This window comes from Aquarana catesbeiana, linkage group LG04 (genome assembly GCF_042186555.1).
Source record: "Aquarana catesbeiana isolate 2022-GZ linkage group LG04, ASM4218655v1, whole genome shotgun sequence".
In the NCBI taxonomy this organism is placed as follows: Eukaryota; Metazoa; Chordata; class Amphibia; order Anura; family Ranidae; genus Aquarana; species Aquarana catesbeiana.
Genome location: NC_133327.1, coordinates 130915936 through 130941659, shown reverse-complemented (window position 1 = coordinate 130941659; position 25724 = coordinate 130915936). Strand labels below are relative to the sequence as shown.

General features: G+C 41.1%; 1 protein-coding gene across 1 annotated transcript in view; it reads left to right on the top strand.

Annotated features, from left to right (window-relative positions):
- GRK7 (G protein-coupled receptor kinase 7) overlaps positions 1-24185 on the top strand; it is a 104834-nt gene extending 80649 nt beyond the window's left edge. The window contains exons 3-4 of the mRNA XM_073625639.1: positions 9059-9330; positions 21902-24185. Coding sequence (XP_073481740.1) covers positions 9059-9330; positions 21902-22247 — 618 coding nt within the window. The 3' untranslated portion in view covers positions 22248-24185. The remainder of the gene's footprint in view (positions 1-9058; positions 9331-21901) is intronic.
- Positions 24186-25724: the final 1539 nt, after the last annotated feature.

The following is a 25724-nucleotide window of genomic DNA, read 5'->3' as shown; positions in this document are numbered from 1 at the left end:
GTTGTCAAACAAACCTGATTTCTTTTTATGAGGAGGTAAGTAAAACCTTGGACAAAGGGGTGGCTGTGGACGTGGTATACCTGGGTTTTGCAAAAGCATTTGAGACCGTTCTCCACATACGGCTCATGTGTAAGGTAAAGTCTATATGCTTGGAAAGATCAGTTTGACATTTGATAATACATTGCATTTGACTGCAGCTGACCTGCATCTGACCCACCCTTAAATCTAAGCTGCCTCAACCTTATTCAAGCAACTTTTGTGTTCCCGTTGACTGATATGACTGATATTAGGAGAGAAGCAGTCTAAAGCTGCTCCTAAAGCCTCGTACACATGATGAGAATATTTGACGTAGACCATTTTGTTTTTTTCAAGCTAGTCTCATATCGAAAATTGAAGGTTACCCAATTTATGAAAATTCTCATATGACAGAATACAAACTCAGAAGTGATATAGTGTATTGTATTGCATTCTTTCATTTCTGAGCATGTGTAGTTACATAGTTGGTAAGGCTGAAAAAAGACACCAGTTCAACCTGTGTGGTTGTGTGTGAATGTGTTTATTTCAATAGTTTAACGTATATCCCTGTATGTTGTAATCATTAAGATGCACATCTAATAGTTTTTTTTGTTAATATCGATGCTCCCTGCTGAAACCACTGCTTGTGGAAGAGAATTCCACATCCTTACTGCTCTAACAGTAAAGAACCATTTACAGTGATTATGGTTAAACCACTTCTCTTCCAATTTCAGTGGATGGCTGTAATGTCTTTTTAAACTCCTTTTCACTGAAAAGTTTTCTCCCTATGCTCAGGTCACCAGTAAGATATATTTGTGGATCGCTATCATGTCTCCTCTCCAGAGGCTTGTAGTCTTTCCCCATAGCTGAGGTCCTCCAGTCCCTTTATTAGTTTTGTTGCCCTTCTCTGAACTTTTTCCAGTTCCAGCACATCCTTCTTGAGGACTAGTGCCTAGAACTGGATGGCATGCTCAAGATGTGGCCGGAGTAGAGTCTTGTAGAGTGGGAGAATTATCGTTTTGTCCCTTGAGTAAATCCCTTTTTTGATGCATGCTGGAATTCTGTTGGCTTTGTTTACAGCAGCTTGGCATTGCATGCCATTGCTGAGCTTGTCATCTACTAAGACCCCCAGATTCATCCCCACCTCCATCCTGGATTCTCCCAGAGGTCCCCCCCTAGCGAGTAAATTGGGTTTGTATTTTTGGCACCCAAATGCATCACCTTACATTTTTCAACATTAAACCTCATTTGCTATGTAGTTGCCCACCCATTATTTTATTTAGGCCTCCCTGTAAGGTTTCCACATCCAGCACAGAAGTTATTGACCTGCTTAGCTTTGTGTCATCCACAAATACTGAGATTGAGCTATTTATCCCATCCTCTATATTATTCATGAATAAATTAAACAGAATTGGCCCCAGGACAGATTCCTGGGGGACCCCACTTACCACACTAGACCATTCTACTCGCCATTTATCACCACCCTTTAGACACACCTCTGTAACCAGTTTTCAGTCCAGGTACATACCCTATGGTCCATGCCAAAACACCTCAGTTTGTAAAGTAAACGTTCGTGGGGGACTTTATCAAATGCCTTTGCAAAATCCAGATACACCACCGGCCTTCCTTGATCTAGATGACAGCTCACTTCCTCATAGATTGATCTGGCACAAACGATCCTTCATGAATCCATGCTAATTACTGCTAATTATACTGTTTTCATCAGCAAAATCTTGTATATGGTCCCTTGTTATCCCTTCCAATAGCTTACATATTATTGATGTTAGACTGACTGGCCTGTAGTTTCCAGGGATATATTTCTGCCCTTTTTTTTTGAATATTGGTACCATGTTGGCTTTTCTCCAATCAGCTGGTACCATTCCAGTCAGTACACTGTCCATAAAAATTAGGAACAATGGTCTGGCTATCGCCTGACTGAGTTCCTTAAAGGCCCTTGGGTGTAAGCCATCTGGTCCTGTGGTGACTTATTTATGTTAAGTTTTTCAAGTCTATTTCTGTGACGTGTTATTAGCATTACAGTCTTGGTTACAATATCTCCTCTTTTCCTTTGTGAAAACTGAGAAGAATGCATTCAAAACCTTTGCCTGTCACATACAATTTCCTTGTTAGTTGTTATGAGGCTGCAATTTGGATTTGCTAGCTTACTTACCTTGAGTTTTGGTATTCTAGTCGCCCTGCCACTAATGCCCCAATATTATCCGCTGAACCTTGCTCAATGCTGACTAGCTGTATATCTGGACCCCCCAACACCTAGTTTAAAAACCCCTCTAACTTCTCGGCCATCTCTCCCATCAGAGTTGCACCCTTCCCATTTAGGTGCTCTTCTTGCTCTTCCGTTTTTTTTTGTTTTTTTTTGGACGAAAACTGTACCGGTTAAATGAAAATCGTACGATCTGCTACTGTACCAGAAAAATGTTTGTTTCTTTGGATAATTTCGGACCAACGGTTATGATTGGCTACTAACGATCAGATTATTGTACGATCGCTTCAATTCTCATCCAATTTTCTGATCGTGTGTACTAGGTTTGAAGTTGTCCTCCTAAAATATAGTTCATCTCTCTAGGCTGCCAAAGACTTAAAGCCAAAAGAGTTTAGGAGTCCCATTAACACCCTCTCATCCAGCCCTTTTTTCTGCTTTTTAACTCATTCCTCACTGCCTCCACCCACTAATGCTGGCCATACACGTGTAGCACTAGCCCAGAAGGAGCCGCTTGAATTTGTTTGCCCGAGTCTCCCACTGATTAATCCACAGCCAAGTTACAGGGTATTTTCACACAGCCAGGTGCACACACTCTTCTGCTCGTTGTCTCCAATAACCAGTCTAGGGGAGGTGTGTTTTTGTATTTTATTTGGAGAATTTGGATAGGAAAAGGGAATTAGTAGGATACTCTAAATTAACTATTCACAAGCGAGTACAGCCTTCTCTTCAGAACTGTATAGCAGAACGTCAGTAAAACTATGCAACAGGCTATACAGAATAGAGAAAATCTCTTTTTAGCAGAAGGAATTTAGTGAACTTTGCTTCTTTAAGACAGTGCCCCCTTTAGCTTACAACCAGTATGATGACATCTAGCACCAAGAGGGAGATTTAGCAACATGAGTCTCTAGGATCCCTTTAGGGGGTCTGTACTCACAAGGCCCTGGCCGCAGCTCACTTTCTTTGGTGATATCAGACGGGATCCAAGGACATCAGACGCTCGGTTGGCCAACAATTGTACCGTGTGTACGAGGTTTTAGTCTAGGGTTGTCCTTTTGAAGAATTATTGCAGTACTTGAACAAGAGTGTGCAGATACTCCAAAAACACACACAGGTATCACAGGACAATTTCTCAGCAGAGTTCTTCAGTAGTTTACAAAGATCACCTTTTGTAAAAAAAATAATAAATGCACATGATTTTGCAAGTAAAAAAATTTGCATTTAATACTTTTCTACACTACAGCCCGTAAAGCATTGCACACACAATCATTGGGTCGTGGTTGCAATGTCAGGCTCCTGCAGACACTCAGTATAGCTGTCTACCTGTACCTCGTGTATGGGCAGACAATTACTGTATTGCAGGAAGAATCAATAAACTATGAAAGTGCTCATTAACACCCTTGCAGTTCATTGAGAACTACAAGCTGCCTGTCACAGTGGAAGAAGAGTTTTGTAGTTCATTCATTCACAGATCTGTGAGTGAATGAGGTGACTGTGTCGGTGGAGCCCTGCACAGCCACACAATTTTTAAATTGTGACACTGGGTGCAGTGGCATCTTACCCTCAAAGCACAAGCATCCCTGGAGCTCTAGGCTTAGTCCTACTCACAATGTCCAGAGACAGCTCCCCAACCGGCCTCCCTGTGCTTCTCATCAATGAAAGGGTTCCCTATTCCAGTGGAGCTTCACAGGCAGTGTCTTCTAGCAGATTTCCTTAAGTCCAAGTTCCTGCAAGGCCCTCAGTAAAGCACATGCTGAGGCCTAACAGCAACAGCTCTTCAGTAACATAGGCTGCCTCCCAGGGGCAGAGGTCACAGAAGAGAGCTGATCAGGCCCTTCCAAACATTTATCTTCTGCCCAGCCACACCATCTGGCCTCCCCCTCCCAAGGATTGGCTGAGGTCAGATAAAAACTCATAATATAGTGGTTATTTCTGGAAGCTTCTTCCAGAGACAGGCAGGGACATTCAACCACCAGGCTTTGGGAGACCTGACCAGACCTAAAAAATAAATGCTGTTGATGACTGTATGTCACATTAACATTTGCATATTTTCCAAGCATGTCAAACTCAGTTGGGTGAATTGAAAGGAGTTAAAGTGACACTAAACTCTAGTCAAAACAAAATGTAAGTATGTATTCTTTTGTGTATTTAAAATTAATTTGAGCCATTGACATGGACAGGCATTCACAGGACTTTGTTACTTAATCCAACACAGACATACAGGAACCATAGATGCTAAAAATACATAATTAGACCAGAACAATAAAGAAGTGAACATATTTACAATGCTTCCCCCTACTGGATGGAGAGCAGTATGACACACTAATACAGGGGTGTCAAACTCAATTTCATCGTGGGCCACATCAGCATTATGATTGTCCTCAAAAGGGCCGGTTGTATCTGTAAGATTAGATGTCCAGGGCATCCCCTCCCCTTACAATAGATGTCAAGAGCCACCCCACCATCAGAAGTTAAGTCCCCTACTCTCCCTAACATCACAGTGCACCCCCTTTCCTTATGCTGCTGCTGGGAAGAAGCTGGATGCATTGTTTGAAAGCAGAAAGTAGGGGTCTGGAGGCGGATCAGAGGAGGGCTGGAGCTCTTCTGCAGCTGCAAGAGAGGTGCGAGGGCCACATGAAATGGCCTGGAGGGCCGGATTCGGCCTTGTATTTGACACCTGTGCACTAACACATAACACTCCTTCCCCCAAGACCTCAAAGTCTTTGCGATAACTGGGAGGGTGAATATTTCTCCTTGGACGCCTAAGGACCACTGTTTGAGACAGTTCCCTGGGACCCTCAGTTGGGTGCAATTCCTCTTTTTGTGCTGTGTCAGAGGGACTGAGAGAAACTGTCTTTGCAACAACATTTCCTGGAGCAATAGCACCTGTATCAACCAATGGTTTACCATGATCTGGCATCACTGGAATCCCAGTACCACTAGAACCAGCAGCAGGTACAATTTCCCTACTTCTTTCTTGGATCTGATCTACGTGCCTTTGAAATATTCTACCATCAGTAATATGTACTTTGTATGACAAAGGTCCTGTATAGGGATGAGCCAGTTGTTCGAGCCGAACATCGGGTGTTCGCCTGTTTGCTGAATAGCGAACAATTTGGGGTGTTCACAGCAAATTCGAAAGCCGCGGAACACCTTTTAAAAGCCTATGGGAGAAATCAAAAGTGCTAATTTTAAAGGCTTATATGCATGGTATTGTCATAAAAAGTATCAATGCAAAAAAAAGTTTTAAAAACGGCCGTTTTTTTCGGGAGCAGTGATTTTAATAATGCTTAAAGTGAAATAATGAAAGTGAAATATTCCTTTAAATTTCGTACCTGGGGGGTGTCTATAGTATGCCTGTAAAGTGGATATTTCCCGTGTTTAGAACAGTCTCTGCACAAAATGACATTTCTAAAGGAAAAAATTCATTTAAACATACTCGCGGTTATAATGAATTGTCGGTCCCGGCAATACAGAGAAAAGAAGTCATTGAAAAAAACGGCATGGGATCCCCCCCAGTCCATTACCAGTCCCTTTTGGGTCTGGTATGAATATTAAGGGGAACCCAGAACCAAAATTTTAAAAAAATTGCATGGGGGTCCCCCCAAATTCCATACCAGGCCATGCAGTTCTGGTATGGATATTAAGGGGAACCCCGCAGCAAAATTAAAAAAAAAAAAATGGCGTGGGGGCTCTCCTCAAAATCCATACCAGACCCTTCAGGTCTGGTATGAATTTTAAGGGGATCCCCACGCCAAAATTAAAAAAAAATTGCGTGGGGGCTCTCCTCAAAATCCATACCAGACTCTTCAGGTCTGGTATGAATTTTAAGGGGATCCTCATGCCAAAATTTAAAAAAAAATGGCGTGGGTCATCCCCCCAAAAATCTATACCAGACCCTTATCCGAGCACACAACCTGGCAGGCCGCAGGAAAAGAGGGGGGGGCGAGAGAGCCATTTCAGTGACACGGACGTTTAGGAAAAAACCACCCCCGGATTTTGCTGCAGGATCACTATCATGCTTGTGTTTATGCTCCCTTTGTGAGTAGTTTCACTTTTGACTTATCATTAAATGGTTTACCAATACTGCACTTAGAGGCACCATATTTCTTATCCTTTGTTGCATTGCAGAGACTGCTTCTAGCTCTTCACACTGGCTGCCCTTATTGCTGGTACATGAATTCCTCCCCCTCTTCAGTTTAGAGACTGTTGCTATGGACTTTGTCCTTCCTATTGAAAGACTCTTTTAATCACATTTATTTGATCTGTGTACACCTCCAGGGTCTCTCCTCAAACAAGCGCTGAGTTTATTTTTTTGTCTGTTCATATGTAAATGTATACAATGGGACCATTTTGTTGACAACAGTCTTAAAACCATCTAGGGTAAGGGCTTGAGCAGATTTCCATTTAAGAAGTATAGACTTACGAGCGTAAAACTATCAGAGTTCTCATGGCCCTAGAGGTAGACAGTAAATGCACTAGACCTAAAATACAGACATCAATAGATAATGGTACAGCAATGGTGGTGACTGTGCAGATACATTGGGAAACCTCTGGCCAGAATAATTTTATACCCAGACACTCCCAAAAAACATGTAGGAACGTGACAGGGTCTGCCGTACAGCACCAACATTGTGAGGAGTGTGAGGGATAATCTTATGTAACCTTTGAGGCGTTAGATAAACTCTGTGAAGAATCTTAAATTGTATTAGCCTGTCTCTGGCTGAGACCAACCTTTGCATGGGATAGTCCCAAACATCCTCCCAGTCCTTTGAATCTAACTCTGGTACCTCCGCACGCCCACGCGCTAATAATTTGTCAAGGCCGTCGTGAACGGTAGGTTGGAGGGTCTTATATATGGAAGAGAGTGTTTGTGTTTTTTCAAAGCATCCACATGTAGTAGGGATTCAATTTGGGACAAATTGATAGTTATAGGCTTTATAGGATTGCCGAATTGTGACTGAAAGGCATGTCGCAACTAAAGGTATCTGAACAAATATGAGTTAGAGAGGGCATATGTCACTTTTAGGGAGTTGAATGTCTAGTGCCCCCCTTCACAAATTTGGCTAAGATATTTTATCCCCTTAGAGGCCCACACAATAGGGTCAGGAAACAAGCAAAATTGCTTAAGGGAGGGATTATGCCATGTGGTGAAAAAGTATTAGAGGATACCGGATGCTGAAGTTGCCATGCCTTAATGACAGCTCTCATAGACTGAGTGATCAGGATCAAGGCTGACCGACCTCTATATAGTAAATTACTTAGGGCTTCATAAGAGCCAAGCTACGCTGCTTCAAGCACTACAGCAGCGTTGGTCTCATCAGCTACAATCTACTACTAGCTACTCATAGAGCTACTACAATTGTGGGCCTGAGTAAGCAGGGTGGGAAGGTAATACGAAAAAATAGATTTGGGCAAGCCACTCCACCCTCAGTCCATGGTCTTTGCAGGATTGTCACCCGAAACCTAGGCCTTTGAGCTCCCCACAGAAATGAGGTCATTGCAGATTCAAATTACCTAAAGTATTTCCTAGGGATCCACACTGGGGCATGAGGAAGGATATACAATATAGAGGGGAGCAACTTAATTTTAATTAGATTAATTCTGCCAACGTGGCAAAGGGGGAGGTGGGACCAAGCCAATAAACGTTGGTTCATTACATTCAATAGCGGCAATAAATTCAGGGTTGTGTAGTCTGATGCATTAGGGGATATCACTACCCCCAAATTTTTGGCCCATTTCTTTTTTTTTTTTTATTAATATTTACCCACTTCCCGCACGGCCTATAGCAGATTGATGGCCAGGCGGTGGTTCTGTTATCCTGACTGGGCATCGTATGACGTCCAGCAGGATGACATGCCGGCGCACGCCCACGGGGGTGGGCAGCACGTCGATCAGAGGTGCTGTGGGTCAGTCTGACACACTGCATCTCTGATTGTAGTAAGGAGCCTCTGACAGAGGCTTCTTACCACGTGATCAGCTGTGACCAATCACAGCTGATTACCGGCACTTCCTGGTTTGTGCGATGAACGACATTCCTTGGTTCGCACTGACAGGGAGAGCCGATCGGCGGCTCAGCCAGTGCCAATCAGAGCCCAGCAGTAACATCTGTCAGTAAATCATCATCAGTGCTGCCCACCAGTGCTGCATATCAGTGCCACCTGTTAGTGCCCATCAGTGCTGCATATCAGTGCCCGTCCGTGAAGAAGAAAAAAAAATTTTACGACAGAAACTAAGAAACTTTTTTTTTTTTTTTCAAAAATTTCTGTCTTTTTAAGTTTAGCGAATAATAAAAACACCAGAGGTGATCAAATACCACCAAAAGAAAGCTCTATTTGTGGGAAGAAAATGATAAAAATGTAGTTTGAGTATAGTGTTGCATGATCGTGCAATTGTCATTCAAAGTGCGACAGCGCTGAAAATTGTCCTGGGCAGAAAGGGATGAAAGTGCCTGGTATGGAAGTGGTTAATGTTGGTAATATATTCAAGTCATATGTGCAATGGCATTACAGCCAATAGTCTACTTTTTTTTTATTATTTTAAAGTTGTGCTTCTGTTGTGACATCAAAATTAACACTGGCTCTGTGGAATAAAATGGTAAGCTGAAACCAAACTTACATTTTCTAGTTCTGGACTTTTTGAAAAGGAGAGTTTTTAGCATATGTTAAAAAAATGTGAAGGTGTTCATTAAGCCACTTTCCAGGATTTCACAACTGATCTGATATTTCCTTTTTCTTGTTTAGCTTTCTTTAATAGATATATTTGTCACACTTTCTGGTAGTAATGCTATTCTGCAAAACACTGCTGTCTCTTTCTGTATCTTAGGCTGGGACCAATGGTTACATGGCACCTGAAATTCTGAAAGATGAGAATTACAGTTATCCTGTGGATTGGTTTGCAATGGGCTGCAGTGTGTATGAAATGATTGCAGCCCAAACACCTTTCAGAGATCCAAAGGAGAAACCAAACAAGGACGAGGTAAAACGGAAGACACTGGAGGACCCGGTTACATTTAACCATCCAAATTTCACTGCAGAGACTAAGGATATATGTAAACTCTTTTTAGCAAAGAAACCAGAGGAGCGATTGGGAAGCAGGTGAGGAAAGCCCAATATGCCTTGTGTGTACAAAAAATCACAATGATTTGTTTCCAGTAAAAATGCTTATTTGTTATTTTCTTTTTGGATGGCCATATGTGCTTATGTACAAATATACACATACACAAATATATACATCATCAATACACCAAAGTAGGGATGGGCCAAACACCCCCCGTTTCGGTTCGCACCAGAACATGTCAAACAGGCAAAAAGTTCTTCCGAACATGTGAAATCTATTAACTACTTCAATACAGGGCACTTAAACCCCCTTTCTGCCCAGGCCATTTTTCAGCTTTCAGCGCTGTCACACTTTGAATGACAATTGCGTGGTCATGCTACACTGTAACCATGTGAAATTGTTATCATTTTCTTCACACAAATAGAGCTTTCTTTTGGTGGTATTTAATCACTTCTGGTTTTTTTATCTTTTCCTAAAAAAAAAAAAAAAAAGACTGAAAATTTTGAAAAAAATTAAAGTTTTTCTTAGTGTCTGTCAGTAAATTTTGTAAATAAGAAATTTTTCTCCTTCACTGATGGGCACTGATGAGGCGGCACTGATGGGCACTGATAGGCTGTACTGATGGGCACTGATGAGGCGGCACTCATGGGCACTGATTAGGTGGCACTGATGAGGAACGAATATGCCGCACTTATGGGCACTGATAGGTGGCACTGATAGGCAGCACTGATGGGTGGCACTGGTGGGTGACACTGATGGGCACAGATAGGTGACACGGATGGGCGGCACTGAGCACTGATGGGCATTGATGGGCAGCAGTGATAGGTATTGATGGGCAGCAGTGATAGCCAGCACTGACTGGCATCACTAATGGGTACTGATTGCTGGCACTTGTGGGCGATCACTGCTGGCACTGGTGAGCACTCACTGCTGGCACTGGTGGGAAAACTGCTGGCACTGGTGGGCACTCACTTCTGGCACTGTGGGCGCTTTATTGTAATCAGGACACTGATTATCTTAGCCAACCTAGGCTGTAGCACCCCCCTTGACCCTCAGGAGTGTGGTGGTATCCCGAGAGACAGGGTGGGCTGACATTTCACCTTAGGGGGACAAAAAAAAACAAAAAAGGGGAGGAATTGGTGTGTGTATACCAAATAACTTGGTCTGACCGATCCGGTAAATTGAAACAATTGGAATATCCAGTGCAAAAGCACTGGAGAGAACCCCTATTGGATCTATTTTAGACAGACCAAGTGTTATTGTAAAAATAGTACATTTTATTACATATAAACAAAAGTGGATAAGAACGTTAGTGACTTGAATAAAAACAAAGATACAAAGTACCCAAAATTGCAATGGTATGTAAACCCACTGCCCTGAGAACAGGCAGGCTAGTGGTGATGCATACAGGCGTTGACACCTTACATGTTACGGACAAGACAGTCCTTCTTCAGAGGTTATTTAAGTCAAGTTGGGTACAGGGTTTCTATAATACAAGGAATACCAAAATATAACGAAGAAGGAATGTCTTGTCCATAACATGTAAGGTGTCAATGCCTGTATGCATCACCACTAGCCTGCCTGCTCTTAGGGCAGTGGGTTTACATACTTTGTATCTTTGTTTTTATTGAAGTCACTAATGTTCTTATCCACTTTCGTTTATATGTATTTGTAATAAACTTTACTATTTTTACAATAACACTTGGTCTGTCTATAATAGATCCAATAGGGGTTCTCTCCAGTGCTTTTGCACTGGGTATTCCAATTGTTTCACCTTAGGGGGTACATCATTTAGGCATAGTGGGACATATAAACTGAAAAGGCATAAATTGCCGTTTAAATAGTCTACATTTTATTGCGTGCAAAATATTAAAAACCATTTCAATAGATAGTGTACATTTTAAAAAGAATATACCAGACACTCCCAGCTATTTGTCCACAGTATCCATCAATATGTAATAAGCCAAAACAATGTATATACAAAGATATTTATTCTGCCCAGTGGAACTTTTGAAGTTATGAAATCTCAATGCGTTTCGCAGTTTTTGCTTCTTCAGGAGATAAATTGTGCTGGTAATAACACAAATGATCATTATTTTCACAAACATAAAAGTCGCATATAGAGGAGTGTACCCCAGGGATGGAAAGATCCCTGGGGTACCTTCCTCCTGTGTTCTCCCTTTGATTGTGGACGGCGCCTGTGGTATTGCTATACCAGTTGTCAGTAACTCTCTAAATACACATTGTTATTTATATGTGATTTTATATTTACATGCAAGTTTTATGTTTGTGAAAGTAATGATCATTTGTGTTATTACCAGCACAGTTTAAGTTTATCTCCTGAAGAAGCAAAAACTGTGAAACGCGTAGAGCTTTACAGCTTCAGAAGTTCCACTGAGCAGAATTAATATCTTTGTATATGCATTGCTTTGACTTATTAGTGAACAAATAGCTGGGAGTATCTGGTATATTCTTTTTAAAATGCACACTATATATTGAAATGCTTTTTAGTGTTTTGTGCGCAATGAAATGTAAACTTTTTTAACTGCAATTTATATCTTTCCAGTCCTGAGATGACCGTTAAAGTCCCGCGCTTTGCTTGAATTATGTAGGAGGACCTGTTTCTCTATGTAACACCTGAGGTCAGTTATGGGTTTACAACCACTGTTAGTGTCCGTAATTAATCAAAGTTTTGTACACATACAGTGCTGTGAAAATTTTTTTCCCCCTTCCTGATTTTTATTTATTTTTTTTGCATATAATCTCACACTTAAATGATTCAGATCATCAAAAAAATTTTAATATTACACAAAGATAACCCGAGTAAATCCATGATGCAGTTTTTAAATTCATATTTCATTTATTAGGGGAAAAAAGCTGTTCAAACCTTCCTGGCCCTATGTGAAAAAGTAATTGCCCCCTCCCATGCTGAAGCATGATTAACCACAATTTTTTGGAAAGCTGAGTTAAATTGCACTTGCCGCACCCAGGCCTGACTACTGCCAGACCTGTTGAATTAAGAAATCACATAAATAGAAGCTGTCTGACAAAGTGAAGCATGCCAACGGGTCACAAAAAGCCACACATCCTGCCACAAGCTAAAAAAAATTCAAGAACAGATTAGAAACAAACATCATTTCTAAGGGTTTGGGACTCCAGTGAACCATGGGGAGAGCCATTATCCACAAATGGAAATAACTTGGAACATTGGTGAACCTTCCCAGGAGTGGCCGGCCTACAAAAATTTCTTCAAGAATATGACGACGACTCATCCAGGAGGTCATAAAAGAACCCAGAACAACATCTAAAGAACTGCAGGCTTCACTTGCCTCAGGTAAAATCAGTGTTCATGATTCAACAATAAGAAAGAGACTGGGCAAAAATGGCATCCATGGGAGAGTTCCAAGGCCAAAGCCACTGCTGACCGAAAAGAACACAAAGGCTCATCTCACATTTACCAAAAAAACATCTTGATTATCCCCAAGACTTTTAGGCAAATATTCTTTGGACTGATGAGACAAAAATTTAACTTTTTGGAAGGTGTGTGTCCCGTTACATCTGGCATAAAACTAATACAGCATTTCATAACAAGAACATCATACCAACAGTCAGACATGGTGGTGGTAGAGTGATGGTCTGGGACTGCTTTGCAGCTTCAGGACCTGGACAACTTACCATAATTAATGGAACCATGAACTCTGAGCTCTACCAGAAAATCCTAAAGGAGAATGTTTGGCCATCAGTTTGTGACCTTAAGCTCAAGTGCACTTGCGTTATACAGCAGGACAATGATCCGAAACACAACAGCAAGTTCACCTCCAAATGGTTCAAACAAAGCAAAATTTAGGTTTTGGAGTGGCCTAGTCAAAGCCCGGACTTAAATCCAATTGAGATGCTGTATCATGACCTTACACAGGCTATTTATGCTGGAAAACCCTTCAATGTGGCTGAATTAAAACGATTCTGCAAAGAAGAGTGTGCCAAAATTGCTCCACAGCAATGTGAAAGACTCATTGCCAGTTATCACAAACGCTTGATTGCAGTTGTTGCCGCCGGTGGCACAACCAGCAATTAGGTTGTTTAATTACTTTTTCACATAAAGCCAGGCAGGTTTGGACAGCTTTTTTGCCTTAATAAATGAAACCATCGTTTAAAAATTGCCTTTTGTATTTACTCCAGTTATCTTTGTGTAATAATAAAATGTATTTGATGATCTGAGTCATTTAAGTATGACAAATATGCGAAAAAATAAAAAAACAGAAAGAGGGCAAATACTTTTACACAGCATTGTATTTATTAAAATTAAAAATGAAAATAAAATATATGTAAAAGGATCATGGAATGTCTCACCTGGGGTATAGTGAGCAAACCACAAAATGAGAACAAACACAGATATACACATGCACACCAGAAGCAGGTTGTCATATGAAAATGTGATTCATTTTAAAAGGTGACCCACCTCTCACCAAATCATGAGTTATAAATCTCACTTCTTACTCATGCTGTCCCTTCTGGTTTGCTTAATAATATTGTATATTTTTGTAGGTTTAATAATAGGAATTATTTGCCAAATGTAAATTAAAATCATTACTAAGGCCGTGTACACACGAGCAGACTTTTCGACAGCAAAGGTCCGATGGAATGAATCCGCTGCACAATTCGATCATGTGTGGGCTTCATCGGACCTTTGCTGTCGAAAAATCAGACAGACTTTACAAATAGAACATGTTTCAAATCTTTCCGACAGACTTGAGTCCGGTCGAAAAATCCGTTCGTCTGTATGCTAGTCCGACGGACCAAAAACAACGCAAGGGCAGCTATTGGCTACTGGCTATGAACTTCCTTATTTTAGTCCGGTCGTACATCATCACGTTCGAATCTGTCGGACTTTGGTGTGATCGTGTGTAGGCAAGTCCGTTGCGTTGGAACTCCGTTGAAAGTCCGTCAAAGAGTCCTTCGGATTTCAGTCCGTCGAAAGTCCACTCGTGTGTACACGGCATAAGTTGTTATTTCCATCTGTACATGTTGAATTTATTAACACATATGCAAAATTAAGAAAATGGCTATGTACAGTACGAGGAAGGTGGGTGCTCTGACTCAATTTAAAAGAAAAGTATGACCAAAGCTTGTTTGGCCATACTTCACACGTGGGTCACAGCAGTACACTTACTTTTGCAGTCCTGTGTCCCAGAATCATCCAAGAGAGGGCTAAAGTCTGCTGTGGGCTGATGTCACACACCAGCAACGGTCTTTCAGAGGATCCCAGGTCAGATCCACCTAGATTCCTGGCAGCTGGCTCATCCTCTCAGTACTCCAGTGAGCATTGGAGGGGCAGAGCAGAGAGCAGTGATTGACAGTCACCGCCCCTTGCTCAGAGTGGACCTGAGAAGTGAGCAATCAGCAGTCACGTGAAAGCTCAGTTCTTGAGCTTAGAGGCAGTGGGGGACAACATCAGATGCAGCATAGGTGAGTATGTATAATTTTTTTTTTTTTTTTTTACAATCTTGCACTGTAAGGGCTTGTGTAGACAGCCAATGTAGTGTGCTTTGAAATGAATTGGTGTATTTGGGAGTTTTACTTCTGATTTCAATCTAAGTTGCTTTACAGATGCATCTGACCTACAGTTGACCTCTTTCTAAGCTGCATCAAGCTGCTTCAAGTTGCTTTTGCATGCCCATTGACTTTTATGGGGTAAAAAGCAATTCTAACATGAACAAAAGCTCATGTACACAATCCCTAAGGCTGCATTCACACCTGAGCATCGTGCTTTTACACATTTTTCCTGTGTGTTTTTATGCACGTTTACAGAATTTTAGCTATATGTGTTTTTGTATTAGACTATAGACAACAGTATCACCTGTTAAATCACTTGTTGATGTGTGGACTTATCAGCTTAAAACTGTGCATAAGTGCTCAACAAGATACATATATTGGGCTTTTTTTGCACATCAGTTAAATTTTAAAGTAATCAATGTGCACCAATTAGCCAGAATCAAACAACAAAAATGGCTCCAAAACATTTTCGGGCTCCAGGTGTTTGCCTTCAGGCCTTTTGGAGTGGACATATAATCACTACCATGGAGAGATGCATTATTTTCCTCCCTGAGCGTTTTGGTGCTTCAAGCTTCGTCTTACAAAATGCTCAGGTGTGTGACCTGACCAATATCAAAACTACCACATGAGTTATCTTATGAAGTCATGTAGTATTTTAGTAGTGAAAGCCTGTGGTAATTTACCACTGTCGGTAGTTGGCGTCCTTAACACTGTCTGTAAATAGCTGGTTGTCAAGGAGCGTCCTTAACAACAAGTAACTGTCATGGTTGTTAAGGAGCGGGTGGCTGCCACATCATCAGCTGGTTGTAAATAAAAAAAAAAAAATATGGCGGCAATGAAAAATTAAGAAAAAAAACCCTTCGGGTCTGACGGTATGGATTTTGAGGGGAACCCACACGCCGTGTCCTTAACAACCGATGAGTCATAAGCTGTCAGCGTGGTTCCCCGCTGTCAGCTAAATGTAAAAAAAAAATTAAAAATGGCGGCAATGAAAAATTAAGAAAAAATGGCGTGGGGCTCCCTCAAATCCATACCAGGTTGTTTGGGTCTGGTATGAATTTTAAGGGGGAACCCCCATGCCAAAATGTAAAAAAAAATGGTGTGGGGCCGCCCCCCAAAATTTATACCAGACCCTTATCCGAGCAAGCAGGTCAGGAAAGGGGGGGAGGGGAACGAGCACCCCACCCCCAAACCATGCCAGGCCACATGCCCTCAACATGGGGGAGAGCTTTGGGGCAGGGGGCTCTGCCCCTCACTCAAAGCACCTTGTCCCTATGTTGATGGGGACAAGGGCCTCTTCCCCACAACCCTGGCCCGTGAGGGGGTTTTTTAGGAATCTGGAAGCCCCCTTTAACAAGGGATCCTGGCCCCCCATGTGAATGAGTACTATTCATTCACCAAAAAAAAAAAAAGTTTAGTGTAAAAAAAGATAGTAGTCTTTTATTTACCGGTTCCCGGCTGGCTCACACATATACACTGCGGCAGAATGGCTCTCCTGGGCGAAATCCCATATGGGTACGTCCTTCCCCTTTTCGGCCACCAGAGGGCGCACGCCCGCTGCATGGCGGGGGACACGTTGCGTGTGGCCAGCGGTTGCGATCGCCGCCGGCCACGCACGATCGCGTTCACGAGAGCCAGCATGGGGATTTGTGTGTGTGTGTGTAAACACACAAATCCCTGTGCTGTCAGAGGAGAGGAGAGATGTCGTTTGTTCCTAGTAAGTAGGAACAGTCTCCTCTCCTACTCAGTCCTATCCCCATACAGTTGGAACATACTGAAGGAACACACATTTAACCCCTTGATCGCCCCTAGTGTTAACCCCTTCCCTGTCAGTGACATTTACACAGTAATCAGTGCATTTTTTTATAGCACTGATTGCTGTATAAATGCCAATGGTCACAAAAATCTGTCCGTCGCAATTTTGCAATACCGCTAAACATCGCAGATCAGCGCCATTACTAGTAAAAAAATAAAAATAAAATGCCATGAATCTTTCCCATAGTTTGTAGACGCTATAACTTTTGTGCAAAACAATCTATATACGCTTATTGCGATATTATTTTTTTTTTTTTTACCAAAAATATGTAGAAGAATATATATCGGCCTAAACTGATGAATAAATTATTTGTTTTCTTTTAAATTGGGGATATTTATTATAGCAAAAAGTAAAAAATATTGTTTTTTTTTTTCAAAATTGTCACTCTTTTTCTGTTTATAGCGCAAAAAATAAAAACCGCAGAGGTGATCAAATACCACAAAAAGAAAGCTCTATTTGTAGGGAAAAAAAGAACGCAATTTTTTTATGGGTGCAGCATTGCATGACCGCGCAATTGTAAGTTAAAGTGACGCAGTGCCAAATTGTAAAAAGTGCTCTGGTCAGGAAGGGGGTAAAATCTTCTGGGGCTGAGGTGGTTAAACATCAAAAATAAAAACAAATATTACCGGGTGGTACTGCCCCTTTGTGACGTCACTGACCAACATCGCCCCCCCCGCCCCAAAGCACCCTCGCTCGCCCCCCCCCCCCCTTTTCCGGACCTACCAGAATGCATGCTTGGATAAGGGTCTGGTATGAATACTGGGGGGGGACCCCACGCCTTTTTTGTTTTTTTCATTCTGGTGTGGGGGTTACCCTTAAAATCCATACCAGACCCAAAGAACCCAGACCCAAAGAAGCTGGTATGGATTGGGGGGGTGGATTCAGCCGACAGCGGGGGGAAAAAAATAGTCTCTGCCTTTTGCGAATAGGGAAAAGCTAGGTGAATGAATACATGGTCATAGGGGAACTGATCAGCCATTACACTACAAACTGCAGCCACAACATGTGAGCCCATCATTAGGCTCAGTTCACATATGAACCGCATCCGTCACACAGCAGGGGTCCGATGCATGCTGGTTCACTGTTTCAGGTCCGAATTCAGCCCAAAATTCGGAGACGGACCAAAAAAGGCACACGTTTTTCCCGCAAAACGCACCGGACCTGCTGCGGAGATATGTGAACCGGCTCCATAGAGAGCCAGTCACATTCATCTGCTATGCAAATTGGATGCAGAGAAACCCGCATCCAAATCGCATAAGTGTGAACCCAGTCTCACAAGGTAAGGCAAACAAATGAAACAAGAAATATACAGTAACTACACTAGTACTTTGTTCAAACAACTGTTTTGCAGTGTACAAAGCCTTTATCATTTTGAAGGGGGTCTAATAAAGAGAAAATTTGGAGACATACATCTAATTATTGTAAGACACATAAGAGAGACTTCTATGCAGCTGCATGCTTCATTTGCAGCCTAAAACAGTTTAAAGATTAACTTTAGGTAGCTCTTTGTTGCAGGATACATGTTTACATGTTACGTAGTATTAACTGCTTCAGCCCCGGAAGAATTTACCCCCTTCCTGACCAGAGCACTTTTTGCGATTTGGCACTGCGTCGATTTAACTGACAATTGCGCGGTCGTGCGATGTTGTACCCAAACAAAATTGACGTCCTTTTTTTCCCACAAATAGTTTTCTTTTGGTGGTATTTGACCGCCTCTGCGGTTTTTATTTTTTGCGCTATAAACAAAAAAAGAGTGACAATTTTGAAAAAAACGCATTATTTTTTACTTTTTGCTATAATACATATCCCCAAAAAATATATAAAAAAACTATTTTTTTCCTCAGTTTAGTCCGAAATGTATTCTTTTACATATTTTTGGTAAAAAAAAGAATCGTAATAAGCTTATATTGGTTTGCGCAAAAGTTATAGCGTCTACAAAATAGGGGATAGATTTATAGCATTTTTATTATTATTTTTTTTTTTTTACTAGTAATGGCGGCGATCTGCGATTTTTATCGTGACTGCGACATTATAGTGGACACGTCGGACAATTTTGACACATTTTTGGAATCGGCATTAATACAGCGATCAGTGCGATTAAAAATGAATTGATTACTGTAAAAATCTCACTGGCAGTGAAGGGGTTAACACTAGGGGGCAGTGAAGGGGTTAATAGCTAATAGGAACACACGATCTGTCACTCCTTTCAGAACAGAACAGGGAAGTATGTGTTTACACACACTAGTCCCTGTTCTGTGTCTCCTGGTCATGATCGCTCGTGGCCGGTGGTCATTGCGACCGTCGGCCACGAGCATCGGCACCCCCGCTGTGCAGCGACCCGCATGCGCCTGCTATCCGGACCTCGCGAGATCACATATAGTAACGTGATTTTGCCCAGGGGAGCCAGCCTGCCACAGTAAAACTGCAGTGGCTGGTCCGGAAGCTGTTAAAAATGATATGGTTGTAGTAATGATGATTCAGCAGCGGCGGCTTGATCCTCCTGCAAGACAGGCATGACTGGGACTAATTACTAAAATAAAAAAAAAACATAAACTGAAATATGTGTAAGGATTGCCTATAAAGCAGTGGCATCAACTAAACACCCATGTATAATGGGCCCTATGTATGGAAAAAAAGCCTATGTATAGTGCACTGTGTACACACCACTGATTTGTATGAGCTAGTTCAACCCCTAATGGAACCCCTACTACGTTCTCAGTGCTGGCCTTCATTTTTCAAAAATTGAGTGACCTGTTGGGCTTTTGCCTGCTTTCCCCAGTTGTCAGCCCTCCTCTGTTATTAATCGTAGTGAATAAACTGTGCTTGTACATATGCATATTCTATGAATGCATAATACATTTATGCTGCAAACTTAAAAAGATATTTTCTCTTTCCAGTAGAGGGTGCTGGAGTTATCCATCTAGTTGCAAACTGGTTTCTACGTTTTGAAGGCGGAATGAAATGGCTCAGTATCTGTACATTTTGTACTCAAAGCAAATCTGTTGATGTACCCATAGATATGATTTTTTTTTCTGCTTTTGTTTACCCAGTGGCCACATACGCATATCTCTCAGATTTATGAAATGATAAAGAGGGACACCTTTTAGCACACCGTATGTAGGCAAGGGACACGAACCACAAAATCTAACAGGCAGAAAAATATTGGCTAAACCACAAGTCCTTTTTTGACTTTTTTCCTTTATGTTGGCTTTACAAAATAACAAATGCAGCAATATAGAAAATAGATAAAATGTTTACTGCAGCATAAAGCCCCATACACCGGGGTCAAATGTCGGGAGACAATGGCTGGTAAAAAAGGAAAAAAATTAAAAAGTCTGACATTCGGCCTGTGTCTATGTCGGTCTGTCCGACAGAAGCCTTCTGTTGGATGTGCATGCTGGAAAATCAGCATCTGACCGACTCCCAGTCAAAGGCAAAAGGCAGAGAGCGCTGATCAGAGTGTTCTGGGGGCGGGGCCGTCCCCCTGTCAGAACACAACAGCTCAGCGCAGATCACATCACATGGTTAGTACAGTGGCTCCGACCTGAACTGACAGTTTTTTTTTGTTCTGTCCACAGAGTTGAACGAAAAAAAACTAATAGTGTGTACCCGGCTTAACACTTTTGGTAGTAAAATAGTACAATTTGTATAGAGATGTACATATCAGACCAAAAAGAGGGGCAAGTGGCAGAGGGATATGGTCCCAAATAAAGTGCAATACTGTACTTTGAAAACAGCCAGTCTTCAGTGTTTCTGCAAAGATCAGAATTAAGGCTACCGTTATTATTATTATACAGGATTTATATAGTGCTAACAGTTAGCGCAGTGCTTTACAACGTTGGGGCAAACAGTACAGTTGAATTACAATTCAAATACAGGAGGAATCAGAGGGTCCTGCTTGTTAGAGCTTACAATCTAGAAGGGATGGACCATACGTGTGAGTTTCTTCTATGGTTATGTTATTGATATAACAATGTTAGGCTCATTGAATAGGCAAGGGGCAAAGTGCTAAGGCATGTTGTTGCTTTCCATAGCAATCAATGGAAATTTATTTTGGAAATTTGCAAATAAATAATGTTTAAACTAGTCATATGAAGCTGTGCAAAAATTGTTGCAGAATACCCAGCAGGAATACACCGTTATCTGTCAACTATTTATTATGTGCAATTATTTCTGCACTAACAAAGGTGAAGAAAATATGCAATTTGGTGGCTCGGGTTTATGGGAAGAAGCCCTAAATGATCCTATGTAGTAAGGACTGAAAAAAGCACTTCCTTGCCTGAAATTCACATCCACTTAGCAGTCCTTGCCGTGTGAAGTTCTCATAGTGCAAAACACTTGGTCTGCCAAAAAGCAGCAGATAGAAGTAAATTTAACATTTTACAAATTGTCTAACTCAGTGTCATGTACTCTTACCCAATACTCTGTCAACTTGTAGTGTTCTTATTTCATATATGGATACCTTTCACAAGCATGTTCCAGCAGTAAATACCATCTTTATGGTGGAACCTTTGGAAAATCCCAATAGCCATTCAGTTGTTGGTAATTGCTTGTTATTGCTGAGATGAAACATGGCTTCTAGAATTATGCTAACTTGATTGTGACTGCCAGTTAAAATGGACTTGAGATTGAAAAGTGAAGATTTGCTGTGTTAGAGGAAACATTTGAAATGTCTTTTTGCTTATGCGATACCCTGAAAAATGTATCCTCTGTCTTGAACTTCTCCTGGAAAACAGCCGTACGTTTTCTGGCATGTGAGTGGGTCTAGGTAGTCCGGTGCCTACAGCCTCAGATGAATGAATATTGTATTTGCAGTGCGAGAGCTAAAGACGGTTCGAGGTTCGGTGGGTCCAGCAGGACCGAATGTACCCAAGTTAATCGATTGATCAACTTGCGCACGATTAGCCTGTCGGATTTTACATGCGATTATTGCCAGCGGCTATTATAGCCGTTAGCAGTAATCACTGTGTTCTCCGGCAGGGACGGCTCGTCCCCTCCAGGAGAACTGAGTGTGTTAAAGGGGGAATCGTCCCATCTATGGCCTGCCTAAGGCATTGCTGCTAGCAGTAAATAGATATCTACCTAAAATTTGCAAGGCTATGTGATTTAATAATCTTTCATTTTTTTTAAATATTAGGCGACTTGGAATGTGTCAGGGGGGCAATCAGGGGTCTTTTTATGACGTATAGCTGAACATAATGTATCTCTCTTAACCAGCTCTGTAACATTCTTTCTCATAGATCCAATGATGATGACCCGCGGAAACATCATTTCTTTAGTTCAATAAACTTCAACAGACTGGAGGCTGAGTTGGTGGACCCTCCGTTTGTCCCAGACCCGTCTGTGGTCTATGCTAAGGACATCGCAGACATAGCTGATTTCTCTGAGGTCAAAGGGATTGACTTTGATGAAAAAGATAACAAATTATTCAAGAGGTTTGCAACTGGTGCAGTGCCAATCAGCTGGCAACAAGAAATCATTGATACTGGACTCTATGATGAGCTCAATGACCCAAACAGGCAAAGCTCTGGAAAATACTCATTTAGCGATGGTGAGAAAAAATCAGGAGTGTGTTCCATAATATAGTAAGCATTCTCTGTAAATTAGTGGCAGAACGAAGCATATTTTTTAAGCAGTTTTATTCAAATAGCTGCAGATATCGTTTTCCTCTAGTTAAGTTCTCTCAATGCAAGTCACTTGTTCGCCAGATCCCTCTGGAAAAGAAGTAAACAAGGTACTATCTGAAATTGTATCAAAAGCCAGCTTAAAGGATCAGAGGATCAGAGGTTGCCTGGAATCTATCAGTTGCTGCCCTTCAATGGCCTCATTAGAGCACTCTGGTATTTGATGTTCTTTTGCACACTCAGAAGAAAACACTGTAGAAGTGCTAGCATTTAAGGGGGCAGCAACAGGTTGTCAGACAGGCTAACTCTCACTTCCAGACTTAAAGTGGAACTACACTGCATCTGAGAACCACAAACAAAAAACGCTATTTAATTTATTTTTAATATTCAAAGAAAACTCCACCCATCAATCATCTCCATGCTTTATTTTGCTGAGAAATCACTTGAAAAACACCTCCCTAGCATATTTGGTCGAGGCCATCTTGGGTAAGGGTAGATGATTCATGTAGCATTTACTTCCTGGAGTCCATGTGCCCTTAGCTTAGACATGCAGGCTGAAGGGTGTGTTTAGCTTAGAAAACCCCTCCTCCCCTCCTGAAGACTCTTGTGATGTATGACATAATTTGCCTAGGCAAGAAACCAGGAAATAACTAAAATAAATGTAAAAGTTTAAAACAAGAAAATAAGATACTTTCCAATCTATTTACTAATCCTAGCAGCATAAGGATTAAAAATAGTCAATGTTGACTAAGAGTGAAGTTCCACTATAAGCTGAAGAGTCAAACAATGCTAATAAAGCTAAATAAAAGTTAAAATATAAGCCTATCACAGGTAATTTTACATTTATGTATCTATACACACACATATGTCCAGCACCTTACACGTTTTGACAGGTTTCACTGTATGATTGATCTTAGGCTTAGTTTTGCCTAAAGTTGCACTGAACATACTGCCTTCCTGACTTCAGCAATAAGGTGCTGTCATTGTCAGTGTATTTGACCCATTAAGTATAGACAATAGGGACAGACTACAAGGATGCATCCTGCGCTGCTCTCAGGCAGCCCATATAGTCAGGATGTACTTGAGAGGCCAAGAGGTTAGATGAGAACCTAGTTGACAAAGGAAGCACATGTGCTAGTAGTGAGTCCCCCAGTTAGAGTTTACATAGAATGTCAGAGACGCAGACTTTACAAGCAATAAAATGAGTAGACACTTCATAATGAGGAGAAGGCTATTGGATGGGCATGGATTAAATGCTAGCAGTCCTGCCGGCAAAAGGGTAGACATCACTCTCTCTATTGCACTACAGGGAACAATGGGGTATCAGACAAGACCAGAAAAGAGACGGATGGGTAGGAGAGAAGTGGGAGTAAAGGTCAGAAACTAGTTTATTTCCTATACCTTATACAAAATACCCACTTTGTTTGTTTAGGTGTAAGGTTGACAGTTTTGGAATTTCATAGCCATCTTCAGGATTCTTGAATTGGGACTAAGCTGAATTTGCTCTGCTGGAAATTTTTAGATGATTCTGCTTTGTTTTCTAGTATCAATGATATGATAATGTGTGGTTTCAGGGAAGGAGGTCCTTCATGTGTATAGGACTGAAAACACAAATCTGGAATAACCCTGCCTATTGGCCATTCCAGGTTATGGGTAACTGGGTGGTGAAACCATATAAAATCCGGTCAAAACTGGAAGAAAATCATTAAAACTGCTTACAAAATATGGTGCTGTAAGTAGCTCATTACCAAAATTACCCAAAACAACAGACATATTGAAGATGTATTTTTGGCAAAGTTTTACAAAGCCTTTTTGTGTTTCAGTGTCTTGCGTCATTATGGTTTGTTACACCTCAATGCCTGGACTTATACATTTATCATTATGTCAAATGTGTTTGGTTTTTTTATTAAAAAAATGAAAGAATGAGAACAAGGGCTTGTTGTGGTCTGAATTTATTGTTCAAGAGAATAGGGAGCTAACTAATAAATTGGCAGAGGTGTCTTGGCCAAGGCAATATGAATTACTACATTTTTTAGAAGCTGGGATGTTATCAAAGATAATACCTAGCAAATGAACATCTTAAATTTTAAGATGTTTACTCTTTACAATATGCCACTGTGTCTTTAGCCAATGGCAGGATATGTAGCACTGGTTTTACATATTTTCATGATCCTTTATCAACCTTTTTTTCCATAGAGGAACCCGTAAAATAGTTTTTAGGTTTTAGGGAACCCCTGATAATATTATTTTATTTGTAGCTCACAGTACATTAGCATGATCAAGTAGGCAAGTATAGCAAGTTTTAAATGCAATAATAAAGAAATGGGTGCATATAACTCTCACTTTTCATTCTCTAAATATTTTTAGTAATAATCATTATATGAAACAAATAATAATAATGGCCACAATGGTGGTCAGTTTTGGAAGGGACCCTTTTAAATTGTTAGCATTAGTGTACTCACTGTGAACAGGAGACCAATTATCCACTGCCTTCTCTTCAAAGAACTCCTGGCATCCTCTAAGGCCTGATTTACACCTATGCAGGTTGCAGTTTGCATATTGTAGGTGCATTTTGCATTTTTCAATACATGCTTTTCATCCATTGACGTCTATGGAACCTAAAAACAGGAAAAAGTCCCGGCCCTTTCCACAAAATGCACAGATGTGAACTACATTCATAGGAAACCATGTGGACTCTATTGTGTTTCTGCAAAACTGAAAACTCACTAAAAAATGCATAGGTGTGAACCAGGCCTAAAAGAACCCAGGGGTCCACTAAACCTTGGTTGAGAAAGTCTGCTGTAGGTGATACGCTCAGAACCCAGAATTTCTTATGCAGCATCAGATACCTTAAGGCTCGATTCACATCTATGCATGTTGCTTTTGAGCATTTCTGCGGTGCTTGCCGCATTTTTGAACATGCGTTTTTGCCGCGTTTTGCTTTTTTTTTTTTTACAGTTTTTTTATACTGTATACAGTGTAAAAAAAAAAGAGGAAAAAAAAAACACAAAACGAGGCAAAAACGCGGCAAAAACGCAGGACTTGCATTTTGGATGAGGGTCCATTGAATTCTATTACATGCAAAACCCTGCATTTTGCATGAAAAAAAGTCCCCGACCCTTTCCAAAAACGCAGAGGCACAAAAATGCATTGATGTGAACATGTTCCATAGGAACCCATGTTAAAAAAATTCCCATGCATTTCTGCAAAATGCATCAAAAAATTAGCTTTTTTTGAATCGAGCCTTACATCATGTATACAGAAAGACAAAAAGGAGGAAACCCTAGTATCAAGATCCACAACAACCACACTACCATTATTACAATATACAGTACAAATACAAATTTGACCACAGAAAATGTTTTAAAATATAATTAAAACATGAATGGATTCACATGGAAAATAGTTAAGAGCAGACTTTCTTGGTTAGGAAAATGTA